The sequence below is a fragment of the Macaca nemestrina genome, chromosome 16, assembly GCF_043159975.1.
Source record: "Macaca nemestrina isolate mMacNem1 chromosome 16, mMacNem.hap1, whole genome shotgun sequence".
NCBI classification, from domain to species: Eukaryota; Metazoa; Chordata; class Mammalia; order Primates; family Cercopithecidae; genus Macaca; species Macaca nemestrina.
The window spans coordinates 13,578,429-13,596,016 of NC_092140.1; the positions used below are offsets into that span (position 1 = coordinate 13,578,429).

At 37.1% G+C, this 17,588-nt stretch overlaps 1 protein-coding gene and 1 pseudogene across 1 annotated transcript in view; one reads left to right on the forward strand and one right to left on the reverse strand.

Annotated features, from left to right (window-relative positions):
• LOC105477975 (propionyl-CoA carboxylase subunit alpha) overlaps nt 1-17,588 on the reverse strand; it is a 440,790-nt gene that overhangs the window by 364,059 nt on the left and 59,143 nt on the right. Inside the window, exons 5-6 of the mRNA XM_011734903.2 lie at nt 11,813-11,926; nt 9,570-9,623 (exon numbers count right to left, since the gene is read on the reverse strand). Of these exons, the coding sequence (XP_011733205.2) occupies nt 9,570-9,623; nt 11,813-11,926 (168 nt within the window). The remainder of the gene's footprint in view (nt 1-9,569; nt 9,624-11,812; nt 11,927-17,588) is intronic.
• On the forward strand, nt 15,169-15,805 carry LOC105477968 (large ribosomal subunit protein eL15-like; annotated as a pseudogene).

Sequence of the window (17,588 nt, forward strand, 5' to 3'; positions counted from 1 at the left end):
CTGCCTCAGCCTCCCGAGTAGCTGGGACTACAGACGCCCGCCACCTCGCCCGGCTAGTTTTTTGTATTTTTTAGTAGAGACGGGGTTTCACGGTGTTAGCAAGGATGGTCTCGATCTCCTGACCCTGTGATCCGCCCGTCTCAGCCTCCCAAAGTGCTGGGATTACAGGCTTGAGCCACCGCGCCCGGCAAGACTCAAAAGATTCAAACTATAAAAGAAAAAAATCAATAACCTGGACTTCAACAAGACTAAAAGCTTTTGTTCTTCAAAAGATAATGCTGAGTAAATGAAAACAGAACCACATCGTGGGAGAAAATATTTGTAATGATATGTATCAGACAAAAGACTTTTACCTAGAATAAAAAACCCTAATATTTCTAAATAAGACAAGTAACTCAATTTAAAAATGGACAAAAGACTTCACAAACACATTGACAAAAGATATAAAGCAAATGAGCTCAACATTATTAATCATCAGACAAATGCAAATCAAAACCACAATAAGACATCAATACATAGTATAACAGTTAAATTTAAAGGGTGGTAAGAATATGAAGCAACTAGTACACTCATACACTGTTGGCAGAAATGTAAAATTGTACCAACGAGTTTGCAGATTCTAAGATAAAACATACAAATGATCTAGCCATTACACTCCTAGGCATTTACCCAAAAAAAATGAAAGCATATGCCCACATAACTACTTGTCCATAGCACCTCCAGTTGTAGTTAAAAACTGGAAACAACTCACATGTCCACCAACAGATGAATGGCTACTAAAAATATAGTGGTAAACCCATACAATGGAATATAAAGGAATGAACTCAGCAATAAAAAGGAATGCAGATTAGGTGCAGTGGCTCACACGTGTAATCCCAGCACTTCAGGAGGCTGAGGTGGGCGGCTCACTTGAGGCCAGGAGCCTGAAACCACCCTGGCCAACATGACAAAACCCCATCTCTACTAAAAATACAAAAATTAGCTGGGCATGGTGGTGCACACCTGTAATCCCAGCTACTTGGGAAGCTGAGGCACGAGAATCACTTGAGCCCAGGAGTCGGAGGTTGTGCCACTGCACTCCAGCCTGGGCAACAGAGGGGAAACTCTGTCTCCAAAACAAAACAAAAAAAAAACAGGGAATGAAGTACTGATACAATTACACGGATCAATTTCAAAATAATTTTGCTTAGTGAAAAAAAAAATCCAAAAACAGCATAACTTGTGTTATTCCACCTATATAAAATTCCAGTAAATGCAAACTAATCTACGATAAGAAAACACATCAGTAGTTGCCTAAGCGGGAGGAGGAAGGCTAGGAAGTGGCCGAAAGAGTCAGCAAAGGAGCACCAGGAAGTCTCTGGAGTTGCAGAATACATTCTTTATTCTGATTGTGATTATTATTTCATGAGTGTACACATGTAAGTGTACAATTAATTTCTTATGTATGTGCACTTTATTGAACAGCAATTATATTTCAATAAGGCTTTCTTGGAAAAGCTGTAAGCGAATAATGAACTCTGCTTTTTGTTAATCGTACTTATTTACTTATTTATTTTTTTGAGACAGGGTGTTGCTCTGTCACCCAGGCTGGATTCATAGCTCGCTGCAGCCTCAAACTTCTGGCCTCAAGTGATCCTCCTTTCTCGGCCTCCCAAAGATACCACACCCAGTCTGAACTCTGCTTTAAAAATTGCATGCTGAAGTGTATAGGAGTAAATTGCACTATTATCTACAACTTAAGTTGACATGCAAAATGAAAATGAGGTCGACTGATAGATGAGTAGAGGAAAACACAAATGAATACATATGTTAAAAACAAATAAGAAAATGTTAACTATAGAATCTACTGGCATTCATGGTACAATTCTTCAAACTTTTCTGTATTTCTTAAATTCTTCGTTAAATAAAATGTTACGGGAAAAAATATTAATAAATGTCCATGGCCCATAGTCCCAATACTCCCACAAGTCTTTGCAATAGGTCTCTGGCAGTAACATTAGACTAACAAGCATAAACATATTGGTTAGGATGATACTGTCAAATTAAATCTCTTAAACTTACGTAAAGCTACATTACAAATATCCAATGAGTCAACTATCCAGAGCTTGCAGTAAGGAAAGGCATGATTTGGTAGTTATTATAAACAGTAAAACAGTGGGAAAGAGAAATGGTGCAGCCACTACGGAAAACAGTATGGCAGATCCTCAGAAAGTTAAATATAGAATTACCATAGGACCCAGCAATTTCTCTTCTAGTTATATACTAAAAAGAAGCAAAAGCAGGGACCCAAACAGATACTTGTACATCAATGTTCATAGCAGCATTATTCACAACAGCCAAAAGGTACAAACAGTCCAGATGTCCATCAACAGGTGATGAAGAAACAAAATGTGGTATATCCACACAGTAGACTACTATTCAGTCTTAAAGAGGAAGAAATTGGGTGAACCTTGAAAATACTATGCTAAGTGAAATAAGCGAGACACGAAACAACAAATCTTACATGATTCCACTTATGTGAGGTACCTAGAATAGGTAAACTCATAGAAACAGAAAGTAAAAGGAAGGTTACCAAGGGCTAGGAGTAGGTGGGAAATAAGGAATTAGTGTTTAATATGTACAGTTTCAGTCTGGGGCGATTATACAGTTCTGAAGCTGATGATTGTAAAACATTGTGAATAAAATTAAAGCCACTGAGCCACACTCTTAAAATTGGTGAAAGGGTAAATTTTATGTTATGTCTGCTTTACCACAATAAAAATACATACGTAATTTTAAAACACAACATTTTTTAAATGGACCAAAACAAAATGAGTCTTAATTTCAACTGAATGATATTTCGATCTATGAAAGCTGATTATATGAATTGGGTCATTCTTGTAAATCCAACTACATAAGAGTCAAGGAGTCAGGGGAAAAAAGTACTCAGGGCACATAGCACAGGCTCCAAGAACTGAACTGTCCAGAGGCCCAGTTGCTAAAACAGCCTGCTGTAACCCTAGGACCAGCTTTACCTAGTAACTGCTGAAACAACCTGCTATCACTCTAAGACTAGTTTTACCTACTGCTCTCACTCTCCTAACCAAGCCTGCCAGCTCCCAAAGCTTTTCAACTACCAATTAACTTTCTTTCAAAACCATCAGTAACAGTTTTTTTTCTATCTAATAAAACCTTCAACCTCCTCTTTGTTCCTTGGACATGCTGAAGACCCCATGTGTATGTCCCAAATTCCAATTCTGTGATTCTCAAATAAAATATTTAACCTAGAGATTTGTCTCTATATTTCAAATTTGACAGATCATTTTAAAGAAATGTCCTAACTCACCTCAACATGCTTATAACAAAATCATAACATTTTCCCATAGAATCTATAATACATGCAGATGAAATACATGACAACTAGAACATAGAGGATATTGATGGGAAGAGAAGGATGGGCTATATGGTTGCAAAATTTCTACATTTTACTTGAAATGGTATCATATTAGCTCTAATTAGATTAAGAAAGTTAGGATAGGTACTACAATCCTAGAAAAACCACTGAAAAATAGATAGATCCAATAGATAAATTTTAATTGAATTTCAAAAATTATTAAAATAATCCAAGGCAGAAAAGGAAAACAGAAGGAAAAAAAGGGGAGACAGAGAGAAAACAAATAATAAAATGTCAGACATAAATCCAACCGCCTTGATCATTTATTAAATGTTAATGGATTTTAATGACATTGCATAGTAGTGATGGTTACATAACTCTGTGACTATACTAAAAATCACTCAATTGTATGCTTTTAAAGGGTGAGCATGATGACACATGAATTAAATCTCAATAAAGCTGCTATTTAAGAAAATACATGAAGGCAAACTAAAGAAGAAACAAGAGTCTAAACACTACAATTTAAAAATAGAGACCATGAGAATTATTTCAAAAGCATGACACAACTACATCCTAGCTACAAGAAACACACAGTACTTTCAACATAAAATCACAGATGGAGAAATACATATCACGCAAATAGTAAGAATAAAACACAATCTTCAGGGTCCAACATTAAACAACCTGTCCTAGATCACACAGCTACTAAGTGGTAGAGAAAGAATTTACCTGTCATTCTGACTCCAGAATGAGCTAATAGACGCATAGGGCAGTAAGGAGAGAGCATAATAAGAAAGCTAGAAAATAACATTTCAACCTGTCTTAACCTCAAGCAAAGGGGAAAAAAATCCCAGCCTCATCAAATCCCAGATTTTTCTCTTGAAACCACTCCCCAAAATCCACAAGCCCTAAAAGTATCTGACCTATCTACATCCTTAAAAGACTCCCTAACTGGAAAGGGAGAGTCTTCCTTTTCAGGCATTCACTTTAGAGCATTTAGTATTCCACATCGCATTCATAATCTTCAACAAATATTCCAAAAGCTGAACTTAAGCCAACACATAGGAAAAGAAAGGTTCTCAAACATTTCAAAAGATACTCTGGCATGAGGGTTTTATGAAGTTGCATTCATTAGTTCTTATCAATTCTTTTGAACATCACATATGTACAAGTCACAATTAGAAAAATATTATAAAATTACAGTGAAAAGGAAAAAGGAGTCAACAGAACTTTCTCCTCCAAATCCAGGGAGACTTCATTAGTTCCACCAAAGAATATCAACGAGTGGCAAAAGGCATCAGTGTCTCCACGCTGCAGCTCTGGCCCTCAGTTACCTGAGCAAAGCTCCCTCAGTTACCTACTCAGTAAGTCAGCAAAGCCAAGCGAGGATTTGCCTTCACTGGCACCCAAGTTACAAGATGAGAAAAACAAAAGAAACAACTCTACTTTTTAGATGTCTATGATGACACACCAATGGGGAAGAGGGGAAGGGAGCAGAAAGAGAGAAGCCTCCACCAACAGCAAGAACAGGTGCCAGCTAAAGCTATCGATTAAAAACAAATACCACTAACAGCCCAGCCCAGTTCCAATGCATCTGAGAGTCAGTCTGGAACATAAACTAAACATGGGATCCATACTCTCATTTACCAGCTATGTGACACTGGGTAAGGCATTTATTTAACCTTTCAGAGATTGTTCTCTCTTCCATAAAACCAAGAATAAAAATAAGAATACACCATAGGTTGTCATAATGATTAAATAACTTATCTGCAGGTAGGTATTCCATACTTATTTTTGCATTTTACTTTCAAATAATTTTAAAATTTTGCTATTATGAAACACCTTACCATGAACATTTTCTCAAGTATATCTTTGTAAGTGAGATTCTTAAGAGTGGAACAGCTAAATTAAAGAATATAATGGGCCGGGCACGGTGGCTCAAGCCTGTAATCCCAGCACTTTGGGAGGCCGAGACAGGCGGATCATGAGGTCAGGAGATCAAGACCATCCTGGCTAACACGGTGAAACCCCGTCTCTACTAAAAATACAAAAAACTAGCCGGGCGAGGTGGCGGGCGCCTGTAGTCCCAGCTACTCGGGAGGCTGAGGCAGGAGAATGGCGTAAACCCAGGAGGCGGAGCTTGCAGTGAGCTGAGATCTGGACACTGCACTCCAGCCTGGGCGACAGAGCGAGACTCCGCCTCAAAAAAAAAAAAAAAAAAGAATATAATGATGTTTTAAATTTTGACAAATACTAGCAAATTTCTGGGGGCCAGGGGAGGTCTGAAACAATTTACCCTTCCAGGAACCAAACTATGTGACCCTTGCCCACATTGGATGCCACAGCTATTTAAAAGGTTTTTGGTTAACCCAATGGCTATTTTAAAAATCACCTCTCATTTTACAGTAGTTACATTTCTTATCTTGCTAAAAACTCAAGAAGGAAAGAAGATAAAAGAGCACAATTACCAAACCTCACACGCTCAGCACAGTTCCCTCCTATGCTTTCAACGCTGAGCATCCTGATGGAACTCACTATCCAACTACATATACGTGTATCTTTCAAGTACACAGATAGGACCCAAACACAAAACACAAATTCTAACATATGTTTCTCCTGAAGCTAATTACTATAACTTATAATGCTATGTTACCTGAAATGACAAGATCCGATAATATGATTAAAACAACATAGAAAAACCAGAAAGAAAACAAGGAATACTAGGAAATATCTTCAAGCCAACATCCCACTTTTCCAGAGCAGGTAGTTTCACATTTCAAAGCTCTTTGTAAACTCTGTTAAGAATGTCTTTGCCTCATCCTAACAATCCTCATAGTCTCCCATGGATGGTCCTTTAATGTTCGTGATAAAAGAAGCCTGCAGGGAAAATGCGGAATAGAAAACAATTTGGAAATAAAATCTGTTGGTTCAGCACATTAAAATTACGGAAAATCGCTATTTTTATGAGGATTATGTGTATCTTTGTTTTTTCTATGAACTATTTAAGCAATAACAAAAAGACATGATTTTTTTTTTCTTTTTTAGGCGGAGTCTCGCTCTGTTGCCCAGGCAGGAGTGCAGTGGTGTGATCTTGACTCACTGCAACCTCTGCCTCCCAGGCTCAAACGATTCCCCTGTCTCAGCCACCCAAGTAGCTGGGATTACAGGCTCGTGCCACCACACCTGGCCAATTTTTGTATTTTTAGTAGAGATGGGGTTTCGTCATGTTGACCAGGCTGGTCTCAAACTCCTGACCTCAAGTGACCTGCCCACCTCAGCCTCCCAAAGTGCAGGGATTAGAGGTGTGAGCCACCGTGCCCAGCCCACATGATCTTTTTCCAGTCATGGGCAGCAGGGACTATATAAAATCCAATCCCACTTTGTGAAAACTTGGCATAAAAAATTATTAGTCTTATAAAGTTTGGTGTGTTTTTATATTGGGGGAATTTGGCTTATTGTACACTTTCTAAAGCAAATACATAGCAGTTACTCAGAAAAAAAAAAATCAAAAAATCATTTTATTCCTGGATATTAAGTAAAAACAATGTATCAGATAAAGCACAGATCATTTTTCTAAAAACAAAAACATTCCAATCAAACTGAAACAAGAAGTCCAAGGAAAGAAATTACTTCTCAACAGAAGGATCTACTTCTCAATAGAACCCTTTCCCCACAGAGGCTGCATGTGAACTGTGCCTTCAAGGGCAGGCAGCAGTTAGACATGCTGCAGTTAGACACGCAGCACTTAGACACGGGGGTGGGAGGCCACATACGCCCACCCAGAGAGAGTGAGGAAAGCACTCAGGGCAGAGCCAGCCACGCATGGGAGCAGCGCACAGTCAGGCTGGGTGGAGGCACAGCACTGAAAAAAGGGAAACAGGGAAATAGGTTTGGAAAGAAAATTAGTGTGAAAGAAAGGAGGCGGCTGTATATTCTACATGTTTTTCTCTAATGTAGAACCCCAGATGGAAATCATCCTTCTTACTTTCATTTACAAAGATACTGATCTTATCTCACAATATTTTCTTCCCTAAAGTGATTTGTTTTCTGAAGTGTATTTGTGTATCAACTTATTTTCCATAACATGACTATGAGCACCCAGTGTGTAGGAACCAGATTAGATTCATTTTTATTAATATATCCTTCTCAAAGGCCTAGAACAGATTCTAAAGAAGCATTTTTTGGCCAGGCACGGTGGCTCACACCTGTAATCCCAGCACTTTGCGAGGCCGAGGCAGGCAGATCACGAGGTCAGGAGTTCGAGACCAGCCTGACCAAAATGGTGAAACCCCGTCTCTACTAAAAATGCAAAAATTAGCCAGGCATGGTGGTGGCGGGCACCTGTAATCCCAGCTACTCAGGAGGTTGAGGCAGGATAGCTTGAACCCAGGAGACAGAGGTTGCAGTGAGCCGAGATCACACCACTGTACTCCAGCCTGGGTGACACAGCGAGGCTATGTCTCAAAAAAAAAAAAAAAACACCTTTTAATAACTGAAAAATGCATAAACTGTATACAATAAATATTATATATAATATATAAAATAAATAAATGTATTAACTGTATAGGAATAAATGCCTAATACTGGTACCACATCACTTATCTGGGATTTGGATATTCATCTATAGCAGGAGTTCCCAAACTTTTTCTATAAAGGACCATAGAAAAAGTACTTTAGGCTTGATAGGCCAAATGGTCTCTGTCACAACTACTCAATTCTGCTGTCACAGGACAAAAGCAGCATAGACAATGCATAAATGAAAGAGCATGGCTGTGTTTCAATAAAATTTTATTTACAAAAACAGGCAGCAGGCTGCATTTGTAATGTGGACCGTAGTGCGCTGACCTCTCATCTATACAGACTTAAATGTAATACATTACATTATATATATGCACACATACACATTTAAATACAAGTATTATATTCAAATAGTTTTTATAATAACAGAATCTTGGTCAAAATTCCACGGAAGATAAAAAATAAAAAGGGATATAAACAAAAAACTGTAGATATGCCGCATAAAATCTGGGAAACTGGAACCTCTGGATGCGTCCATGTAATCTGCCCTCTCCAGATATCTCTTTAGGCCTTAGTTTTGGACCCACAAAGCAAGGTGGTTAAAATAGACAATTCTGTGATCTTAAGAGCTGTTCCAAGTTAAAGTTATAGATTTTAAGTGGAAATTCCATCTAGAAAATAACAACATTCACAAATAATTTCAAATCTGTGGAAGAACAGAATACGAGTACAGTTATGCACCACAGAACATTTCAATGAGGCACCACACGTATGACAGTGGTTCCACAGATTCTAACACTGTATTTTTAACTGTATCTTCTCTATGTTTACATGTTTAGATACACAAATATTTACCACTGTATTACAACTGCCTGTACAGCAACATGTATAGGTTTGCAGCCTAGGAGCAGCAGGCTATAACCCACTTAGCCTAAGTGTGTAGGAGACTCTACCATGTAGATTTGTGTAAGTAGACTCTGTGATGTTCGCACAAGGACAAACTCGCCTAATGATGCATTTCTCAGATGTATTCACGTTGTTAAGCAACACATGACTGTATGCCACAGAAACAAGTATAACATATTAGAATAAATTAAGACAGTACCTGGCATAATTGATCTAATAATAAACATATGTACAAACGCTAATCAAAATCATATCCCAGTACCTAAAAAATAAGGTTTCAGTACCATCTTGAATGAATATACCTGGAAAAATCAATTTAATAACAAACATAGGTTAATTCACCTATCTGGAAGGGGACATTTAGATCATTAAAAACAACTTTACCCAAAATAGAGGCATTGGTAAGATTTGATATTAAATGCCACAAAATAATTAAAGCACTACAATAACTCACTAAACTCCCTAACATATTTACAGTTAAAAATCTGAAGTTTTTAACTTTAATTCAAATACCATGCAGTATATAATAAACCAGGTATCATTCATTAGGTGTAATGGTGATCTTCTAAACTTTTCTATTTTTATAATTACTCTTCAAATCAAGAGTTGAGTTTCAGAATAAAAACACTTCACTTTTCACAAACAGTTTTTCAAAGAATTCTTGGGTTAATTAAAATTCTATAATCCATCACTACCCACATTTACAAAAGCCATGCTACCACACTGCTTTCTGATATAGAAATGAAGAGTTTCTGGTTCATTACCAACTCACCAAACATCTGGCAAATTCTTTGTTTTCTGAAAGGAATCCATAACCTGGATGTACCTTAGAAATGAAAGCAAAAAGCACTTTCAATTTTATCATATTGCAAAAGCTTTATAAGCAAAATGTACAGTGCATTTATGTATTAATATTTATTGTTCGAGAGCCCTTGAATAGGTATACTTCTCTTATACACTGATCAGTTCTAATTCACATTTCTAGGATCAGAATCAAATTCCAAGAAACTGCCTCCTATATTTACTTTCTCCACACTCCCTATGTCCTAATTGATTTTCCACACAGTATCTTTGTCCTAACCATAATGGGGAGTATACACCCACATATATCTTAATACCCACTAGCCTTTGTCTACATATTTCAACAAAACTCTCTCTCCTTTTCCTGAGGCTAACTTTGTCCACAATTCTGGAGAATTTCACAATGGCTGGTGTGTCAAAGATTTATGTAAAAGGAACCTTGGCAAGATGGATGAAAAACTCTAAATTCTCCTTTCTTTACAGTACTCATGAACTGGTAATTTCCAAAACCCAGACTACTAGGACAGCTAATACATTTTATTCCTGATGGCATTAATAATACTCAGCCACTACCAACAAGATCTTTCTATCAAACTGAACTAAAATGGAGGTGTGGTTTTACTTTTATTTTATGCTCTGAATTTTTTTCCTTCTAATGTCTACTCTTCTTTCCTTCCTCACCCCAAACTTTGCCATTCACAACTACTTTATACTATCCTCACCCACAAGCCACATTGCTGCAATCTACCAGCTTGATCTAATCAAGTAATTTTTGGCTCTCCCACACTGGCCAAACATAAATTTAGCCACTTCAGTATCAGCCAGTGTTGAATATACTTCTAGTAAAATAATTCTGCTAAAAACAAATTCAAATTTCTGAAGGAACCAGTATCATGATCCAGAAATAGTTATATATTAGCGACTTTTAAATGCTGAACTCAGGCTGGGCACAGTGGCTCATGCCTGTAATCCCAGCAGTTTAGGAGGCTGAGGCAGGCAGATCACCTGAGGTCAGGAGTTCAAGACCAGCCTGACCAACATGGTGAAACCCCTTCTCTACTAAAAACACAAAATGAGCTGGGTGTGGTGGCAGGCACCTGTAATCCCAGCTACTTGGGAGGCTGAGGCAGGAGAATCGCTTGAACCTGGTGGGGCAGAGGTTGCAGTGAGCTGAGATCATGCCATTGCACTCTGGCCTGGGCAACAAAAGCGAAACTCCATCTCAAAAAACAAAACAAAACAAAACAAATGCTGAACTAAGCTTTATGAACATGGTACAGAACAATTTAAACTACTGTATCAGGGAAGAAGAGCTTTCATTCCACCAATTTCATTTTATCAACACTCAACTACAGATTTATGTTGGCAAGCTATAGTTAAAATGTTAAAAGAGTTTTACCTTCGCTAACTGTGCTAATAAACTGTAAACATCTATAATATGGGTTCATGAATTAAGTTTTTTATTTAAACATGCATCTTACTGAAACATTTCTTTCAAAAGAAATGTGAGCACTAATTGAAGCGCTCCAGGCTTAATGTTGGTGTTGGATGTCTCCACCCAATTTTAGAGATAACTTTGCATAGTTTTTAACACGGTATATAATTAGTTCTCTGATAATTAAAAAAAGAAAAAAGAAAAAAACACTGTTTCCGATGTCAGAAATCTTTTTTTTCCTTGGATTCCACTCTATTCATACAGAACTGGGGGTAGAGAGAATGATTTATCCTTGTAAATTATGAGCATTCTACTGACATTAACAAACTAAAATAATTACCAAATGTGCTGTTTTTATTTCTGGAGGTGTACTAGGTATACGTAATTTTTAAATTATTAAAATGGAATTTAAACAGAGTCTTTGGATCCTGTTTATAATACAGAATGTTTAAAAATGCTCTTATTACACTGAAAGGGTTAATACTCAAAACTAATTGGGATTTCTTTTTTCCTAGCAAATTTGGAAATGAACTGAAACTGCTCCCTGGTGTGAAAGCTGAATCCAGCAGCCACCTGCAGGATCAGCGACCAACAATGCCAGATGCTACAAAGCCTTTGATTTCCAGTAGCGAATTCGACCACATTTAACTCATGTGACATGAACTAACTGCAACAGCATTTTCAATCATTCTTTCCTATTTTTTTTTTTAAATACAAACTCTAGCTTTCTGCTCACTACATATGAAACAGCTGCAGTAGATAGATTCATTCAAACTCACAGCTTGGGCCCTGGTTTTCTTAATGGCTTCCATGATGGCATCCATGTTGAGGTAGCTTTTACTGGTGGGAGCTGGGCCAACACAGACGGCCTCATCCGCCATTTTCACATGAACCTGAGGAGACAAATTTCTGCATTAACAGATGCGCCCAGCAAAAAGAATTACCATCATCTGCAAATATACACAAAATTGCAAATCTGATTGTTCCACATATCATTTACAGAGTCATATTTCTTTTTGAGTATGCACTAAAAAGCAACAATGAAACAAATAAACTCAAGAACTCTATTACCCATGATTTCATTTATTACAGCCTAATTCATTGTCTAAGCAAATAATTTCCATAATATCCCCTACCTCTTTATGTAAAATCACAGCAAACAATTTTAGCTTCCTATTCCGTTCATCAATACATAAATTTGATATCAAAAACTACCTTGTTACATGTAGCCAGGGTAGCCCAATATTTTAATAACGAGCACTCAAGACCAGTTCTAAGCAAGCTCCCCAGGAAGTTGGGATAATTAGAGGGACTGAATGGAGGGATGCAGCGAGTGTCCCTGCACAGCATCAGGTCAGCACCAGACACAAATTAAAGCCTAAGACGAAAGAAAGAGTTCAATATCACAACATGTGAACCAGAAAATCTTGAGAATCATTTAAATACTCTCACATTCAATCTTCATCCATTTTACATTTATTCCTAAGAAATGATATGTATATTAAGTTCTAACGCTACTCAAAATTCAGGAATATATGCTCCATTTTTAAGACTACTCACTCTATAATGTTTAAATGTATTTATTTTGCATAATAGAAGCTAAGCATTCAATATGAAAAAGAGTAAACTCTAGTTCTAAAAGGAGTCTATTCTTTTTAAATGATGAAAGGATTAGTATCTTTTTAAATGACTTTTCCTAATTTCCTAATGGTCTTCTAGTTTCAGAAACTTCCAGATTACAATTATTTTGCAAGACAGATATATATAACTGGAACACAAACATACACCTAAACATTTGACCCACTCCTCCACCAAAAAAAAAAAAAAAAAGTCAAAGGTGGCAAATACCTGAGTATTTCTGTTATAGTCTTCAGTTATGAAATAATTTTTAAATACTTTGTTTTAAATGAGATCTTAAAAAAACAAAAAAGCAGTCTTTTAGAAAGCTAAGAATTCTCTTTGTCAATTCAATAAATATTTTCCACTTTAGTAAAAAATTATATTGAGTATTGAAAGGTAAAAGATCAGGTAAACGCCCAAGGGATTTTCAGGTCAGTATCTTACTATAAAATATCCAAATATATACATTTGGTAATTATTTAATAATACCAATTGCAGGGAAAAGCAGCCCTGCTTGCAAAGGGCTTCTAAATATCCCTGTGTTCAAAGCAAGGCCTTCCTCGTGGTTATCGTTGCCTGGTACGCCCCCAACCTCAAGTTGCTCTTCTGCCCTCAGACCAGGATGCCCCTCCTCTATTGCCCTATTGCCCTCTGTCTACTTCAGATCCTGTTACTGTCAATTTTGTTGTTGTAATTGTGATTGTAGTTTTTTTCTGTAAGAAAGAAATTGAGTACTTCACAATCCTTTAAAAAGAATACATTTAAGTCTTTGTTTAAACTTAAATCCACATTTGTTTTATTGTCCTCAGATACTACCTATTATAGAAGATGCACTTCAAGTTTCACATCTACCACTGGATCTCTCCCAAGTACTTCAATTTAGGATGAATCTCCTTTAATCTAAACTCTGAGAGTAGTTAGTGCAAATTTTAGCATATAATCTCATCTACCCAACAATCTCATTTTAACTGCTTTGCACACTGTTACAATTTCTCCTCCACCAGATCATAAGGTTATGCCTTAAATTCTTTTTTTAATCTCCCCTAGCCCAATGTTATGTGATTAAAGCTATTTACTCACAGATACACTTGGATAGCAGCTTGCTTAGTAACTTTCATTATCAAATGTTAAAAGCCATTGTCCTTGAAGTACAAAAAAGTTGCAACTTTTATTATCTTTTTTTCATTATATTTGAGGTAAAAATCTACACCTACATAAAGTCTTCTTAATCTTGGCAATACATATGGCAACTGGTGGTTTATGGAGGAAAAGAAATGAAAAAGATACACATAGGCACATGTGTTTATGTGTCCAAAATTTCTATAATAAACATGCATTCAAAAGTAAAAAGGAGAGAGAGAATCCTAATAGTATTGACATTTTTACTTACAGTCTTTTCTCTAAATACACTTTTATAATGATACTGCATACATAATTTACACCCTTTTGTTTTTTAATAGCATAATAGACATTTTTCCTATTTTATCACAAACGTTTTGTAAACATACCAAGAACTAGCTCAGAGCCTAATATATTTTACTGGGTGATTAAGATTGCTCCAGTTAAAAAAAAAAGACTGCTCCAATAAACATTTGAATAAATTATGCATTAAAAGCAGGTCAAAACTGCTATGGACTTTACAAAGAAGGACTAAACACAAATTGTTTATAAAGGATTGGTTGGCTTCTTTTCCTCCCTTCGCAGGAACAAATCTTACTTCAGGTGGCAGGGTACATTCAAGTCTCAACAAGCCCACAGTCTAGCCCAGGGTCGGTAGTAGCAAAAAGCCATGCAAAAGAAAACGTTAGAATTCTCTGCTGCCTTAGTTAAGGAGACACTTAAGAGTCAACTTGGAAAGAACAATCTAACAAACTTTTGAAACTCTATTTCAATTTTGTTGTCATTGTTGTATGAAATGTGTGAGGTGTTTTCTTTGGCTTAATAATACAAAAAACAATATTCAAGCAATGCAGATGCTATTCTGCAGAACGACTTAATATTGCATAGGCTGACTAGATATGTTTGTTTCAAAAATATCAACATCTTGAAAAATATAAATTCCTTTTTATATATTTTAATGGTAAAGGAAATATATAACAACCATGGAAAGTTTAAACTGAGGTAAACTAATCAATTAAGCAGGATTTGCTGGTTATATGGTTTCAAAAAGAAAAGTAAAGCATTTTAAGTACTAACACTAAGTATATACACTAAGTATAGTTTGTCTTCATAAACTTCTCTGTTCTCAGAAAACCAATAGAGATTTTTAAAGCAGATTATTAGTTTTCCCATCAAGCATTTAGTTTTATATTTTGAATTATTTTATTCTTCAGAGAAAAATTACTTGTATCAGCTTATCACCTGCATGAGCCTAATTTCCAAATAACAAGCTAGGAGAACAACAGATGTGTTTTTCATCTTACAGGACTGAGAAAAATCATCTTCTTTACCAACTTTTAAAAAATAAATCAAACTTTTTTTTTTTTTTTCCGTCTAGCAGCTGCCATCAGGTAAGCCAAGATGGGTGCATACAAGTACATCCAGGAGCTATGGAGAAAGAAGCAGCCCGATGTCATGCACTTTCTTCTGAGGGTCCGCTTCCTTCTGAGGGTTCGCTGCTGGCAGTACCGCCAGCTCTCTGCTCTCCGCAGGGCTCCCCGCCCCGCCCGGCCTGATAAAGCACGCCGACTGGACTACAAGACCAAGCAAGGTTACGTTATATAAAGGATTCGTGTTCGCCAGTGGTGGCCGAAAACGCCCAGTTCCTAAGGGTGCGACTTACGGCAAGCCTGTCCATCATGGTGTTAACCAGCTAAGGTTTGCTCCAAGCCTTCAGTCCCTTGCAGAGGAGGGAGCTGGACGCCACTGTAGGGCTCTGAGAGTCCTGAATTCTTACTGGGTTGGTGAAGATTCCACATAACACATTTTTTGAGGTTATCCTCATTGATCCATTCCATAAAGCTAACAGAAGAAATCCTGACACCTAATGGATCACCAAACCAGTCCACAGCACAGGGAGATGCGTGGGCTGACATCTGCAGGTTGACAGCCCTGGCCTTGGAAAGGGCCCTAAGTTCCACCACACTATTGGTGGTTCTCGCCGGACAGCCTGGAGAAGGCGCAATTCTACCCTGCTCCACCGTTACCGATAATATAAGTAAAGTTTGTAAAATTCATACCTAATAAACAATTTGAAATAATAATATAAATAATAAAAATATAAAAAAATGAATATTAAAAATAAATTTAAATGTTTGGATATAAATAGGATAAAAATTACGCCTGCGGCCAGGCACGGTAGCTCACGCCTGTAATCCCAGCACTTTGGGAGGCCGAGGCGGGTGGATCGCAAGGTCAGGGGTTCAAGACCAGCCTGACCAACATGGAGAAACCCTGTCTCTACCAAAAATACAAAAGAAAATTAGCTGGGCGTAATGGTGCGCGCCTGTAATCCTACCTACTCAGGAGGCTGAGGCAGGAGAATCGCTGAACCTGGGAGGCAGAGGTTGCAGTGAGCCAAGATCAGGCCACTGCACTCCAGCCTGGGAAACAGAGCAAGACTCCATCTTAGGGGTACGGTGGGGGTGCGGGGGGGGATTATGCCTGCATTTAAAAACTGTGAGTTAATAGAAAATTTCATATTAGTCAATTAGATGCCTAAAATACATTGAAAAAGACACTCTATTTGGTCCCTGTCCTTATCAAATAGATTGCATCTGAGTGATAAAAAGTGCTAGGCCAGATGTTGTATTTAGTATAAAACTCAATGGTCTCAGTGAAAGCTTCTGAATACCTTCTAAACTAGTACATACTGAGAAAGGTAAAGAAGGCAAGCAGCTTTGGAAATGCTTCTTCATGCCTAGAGATATTCTGAAACCTATCACTCAAGGAGATCTGTAGTGAAGTGGACACTACCACAACTGAGAATACAGGAGTTTTCCTTGTGATGTCCTTCAATGCAAGACACTCGGTAGAACACTCCAAGGAAGACGTAATACATACCAGATGCACTCGCTGGCTGAAAGTAGCAATACCTTACATAACCTGGCCAGTCTTCAGTATCCACCATATCTAATCAAATTATCCAAACATTACTAACCAATGAAAATTATCCTGAAAGTAGAATGGTGGATGCCAGAGACTGTGGGGAGCCTGGAATGGGGAGTTACTGTTTAATGGGTACAGAGTTTCAGTTTTGTAATATGAAAAGAGTTCTGGAGATAGATTATAGTGATGGCTGCACAACAATGTGAAAGTACTTAATGCCACTGAACTATACACTTAAAAATAGTTAAGATGGTAAATTTCCTTATAAGCATTTTACCACAATTTAAAAAATAATAAACTTATTGAGAGTCTCAAAAAAGAGAGAGAGAAAATTACCCTGAAAGACTAAAGGGTTAAAGAAAGGAAAGCCAACTGCATTAATCTTCATCTGAATAACTGGGGGGGGAAAAAAAAAGAATCAACCAGATAAAATCTTATTTCTATAAAAAAAAAAGAATAGAACTCTTTCTATTTCATTCAAAGTACCTAAAGATACTTTATACAAGTTTTAAAAAAACTAACATTCTGGCATGTCCTTTCCCTGAAAGGCAATTTGATCATAGAAAATAAAATGATTTTTTTAAAGAATCGCTTTTGATTCCATTTTGAAAAACTACACATGTAGCACCAAGACGTATTTATTCATGGTTATTTTGGATGGTAGAATTAGTGACTACTATTTTTCTTCTAAGATAACTTACATGATTTTCAAAGTGGTAAAATTTAAAACTACAGGGAAAAAAGAGGATACGTTTTTGCCAGTTACAAAATTCCCAGCCCATTTTCTACAATCCTGTTTTCATCTCACACAAGGGAACTAATACTGAATCAATCTGGGAACCAAAACAAAGGTGTTTTGGGTTTTTTTGTTGTTTGGGTTTTTTTGTT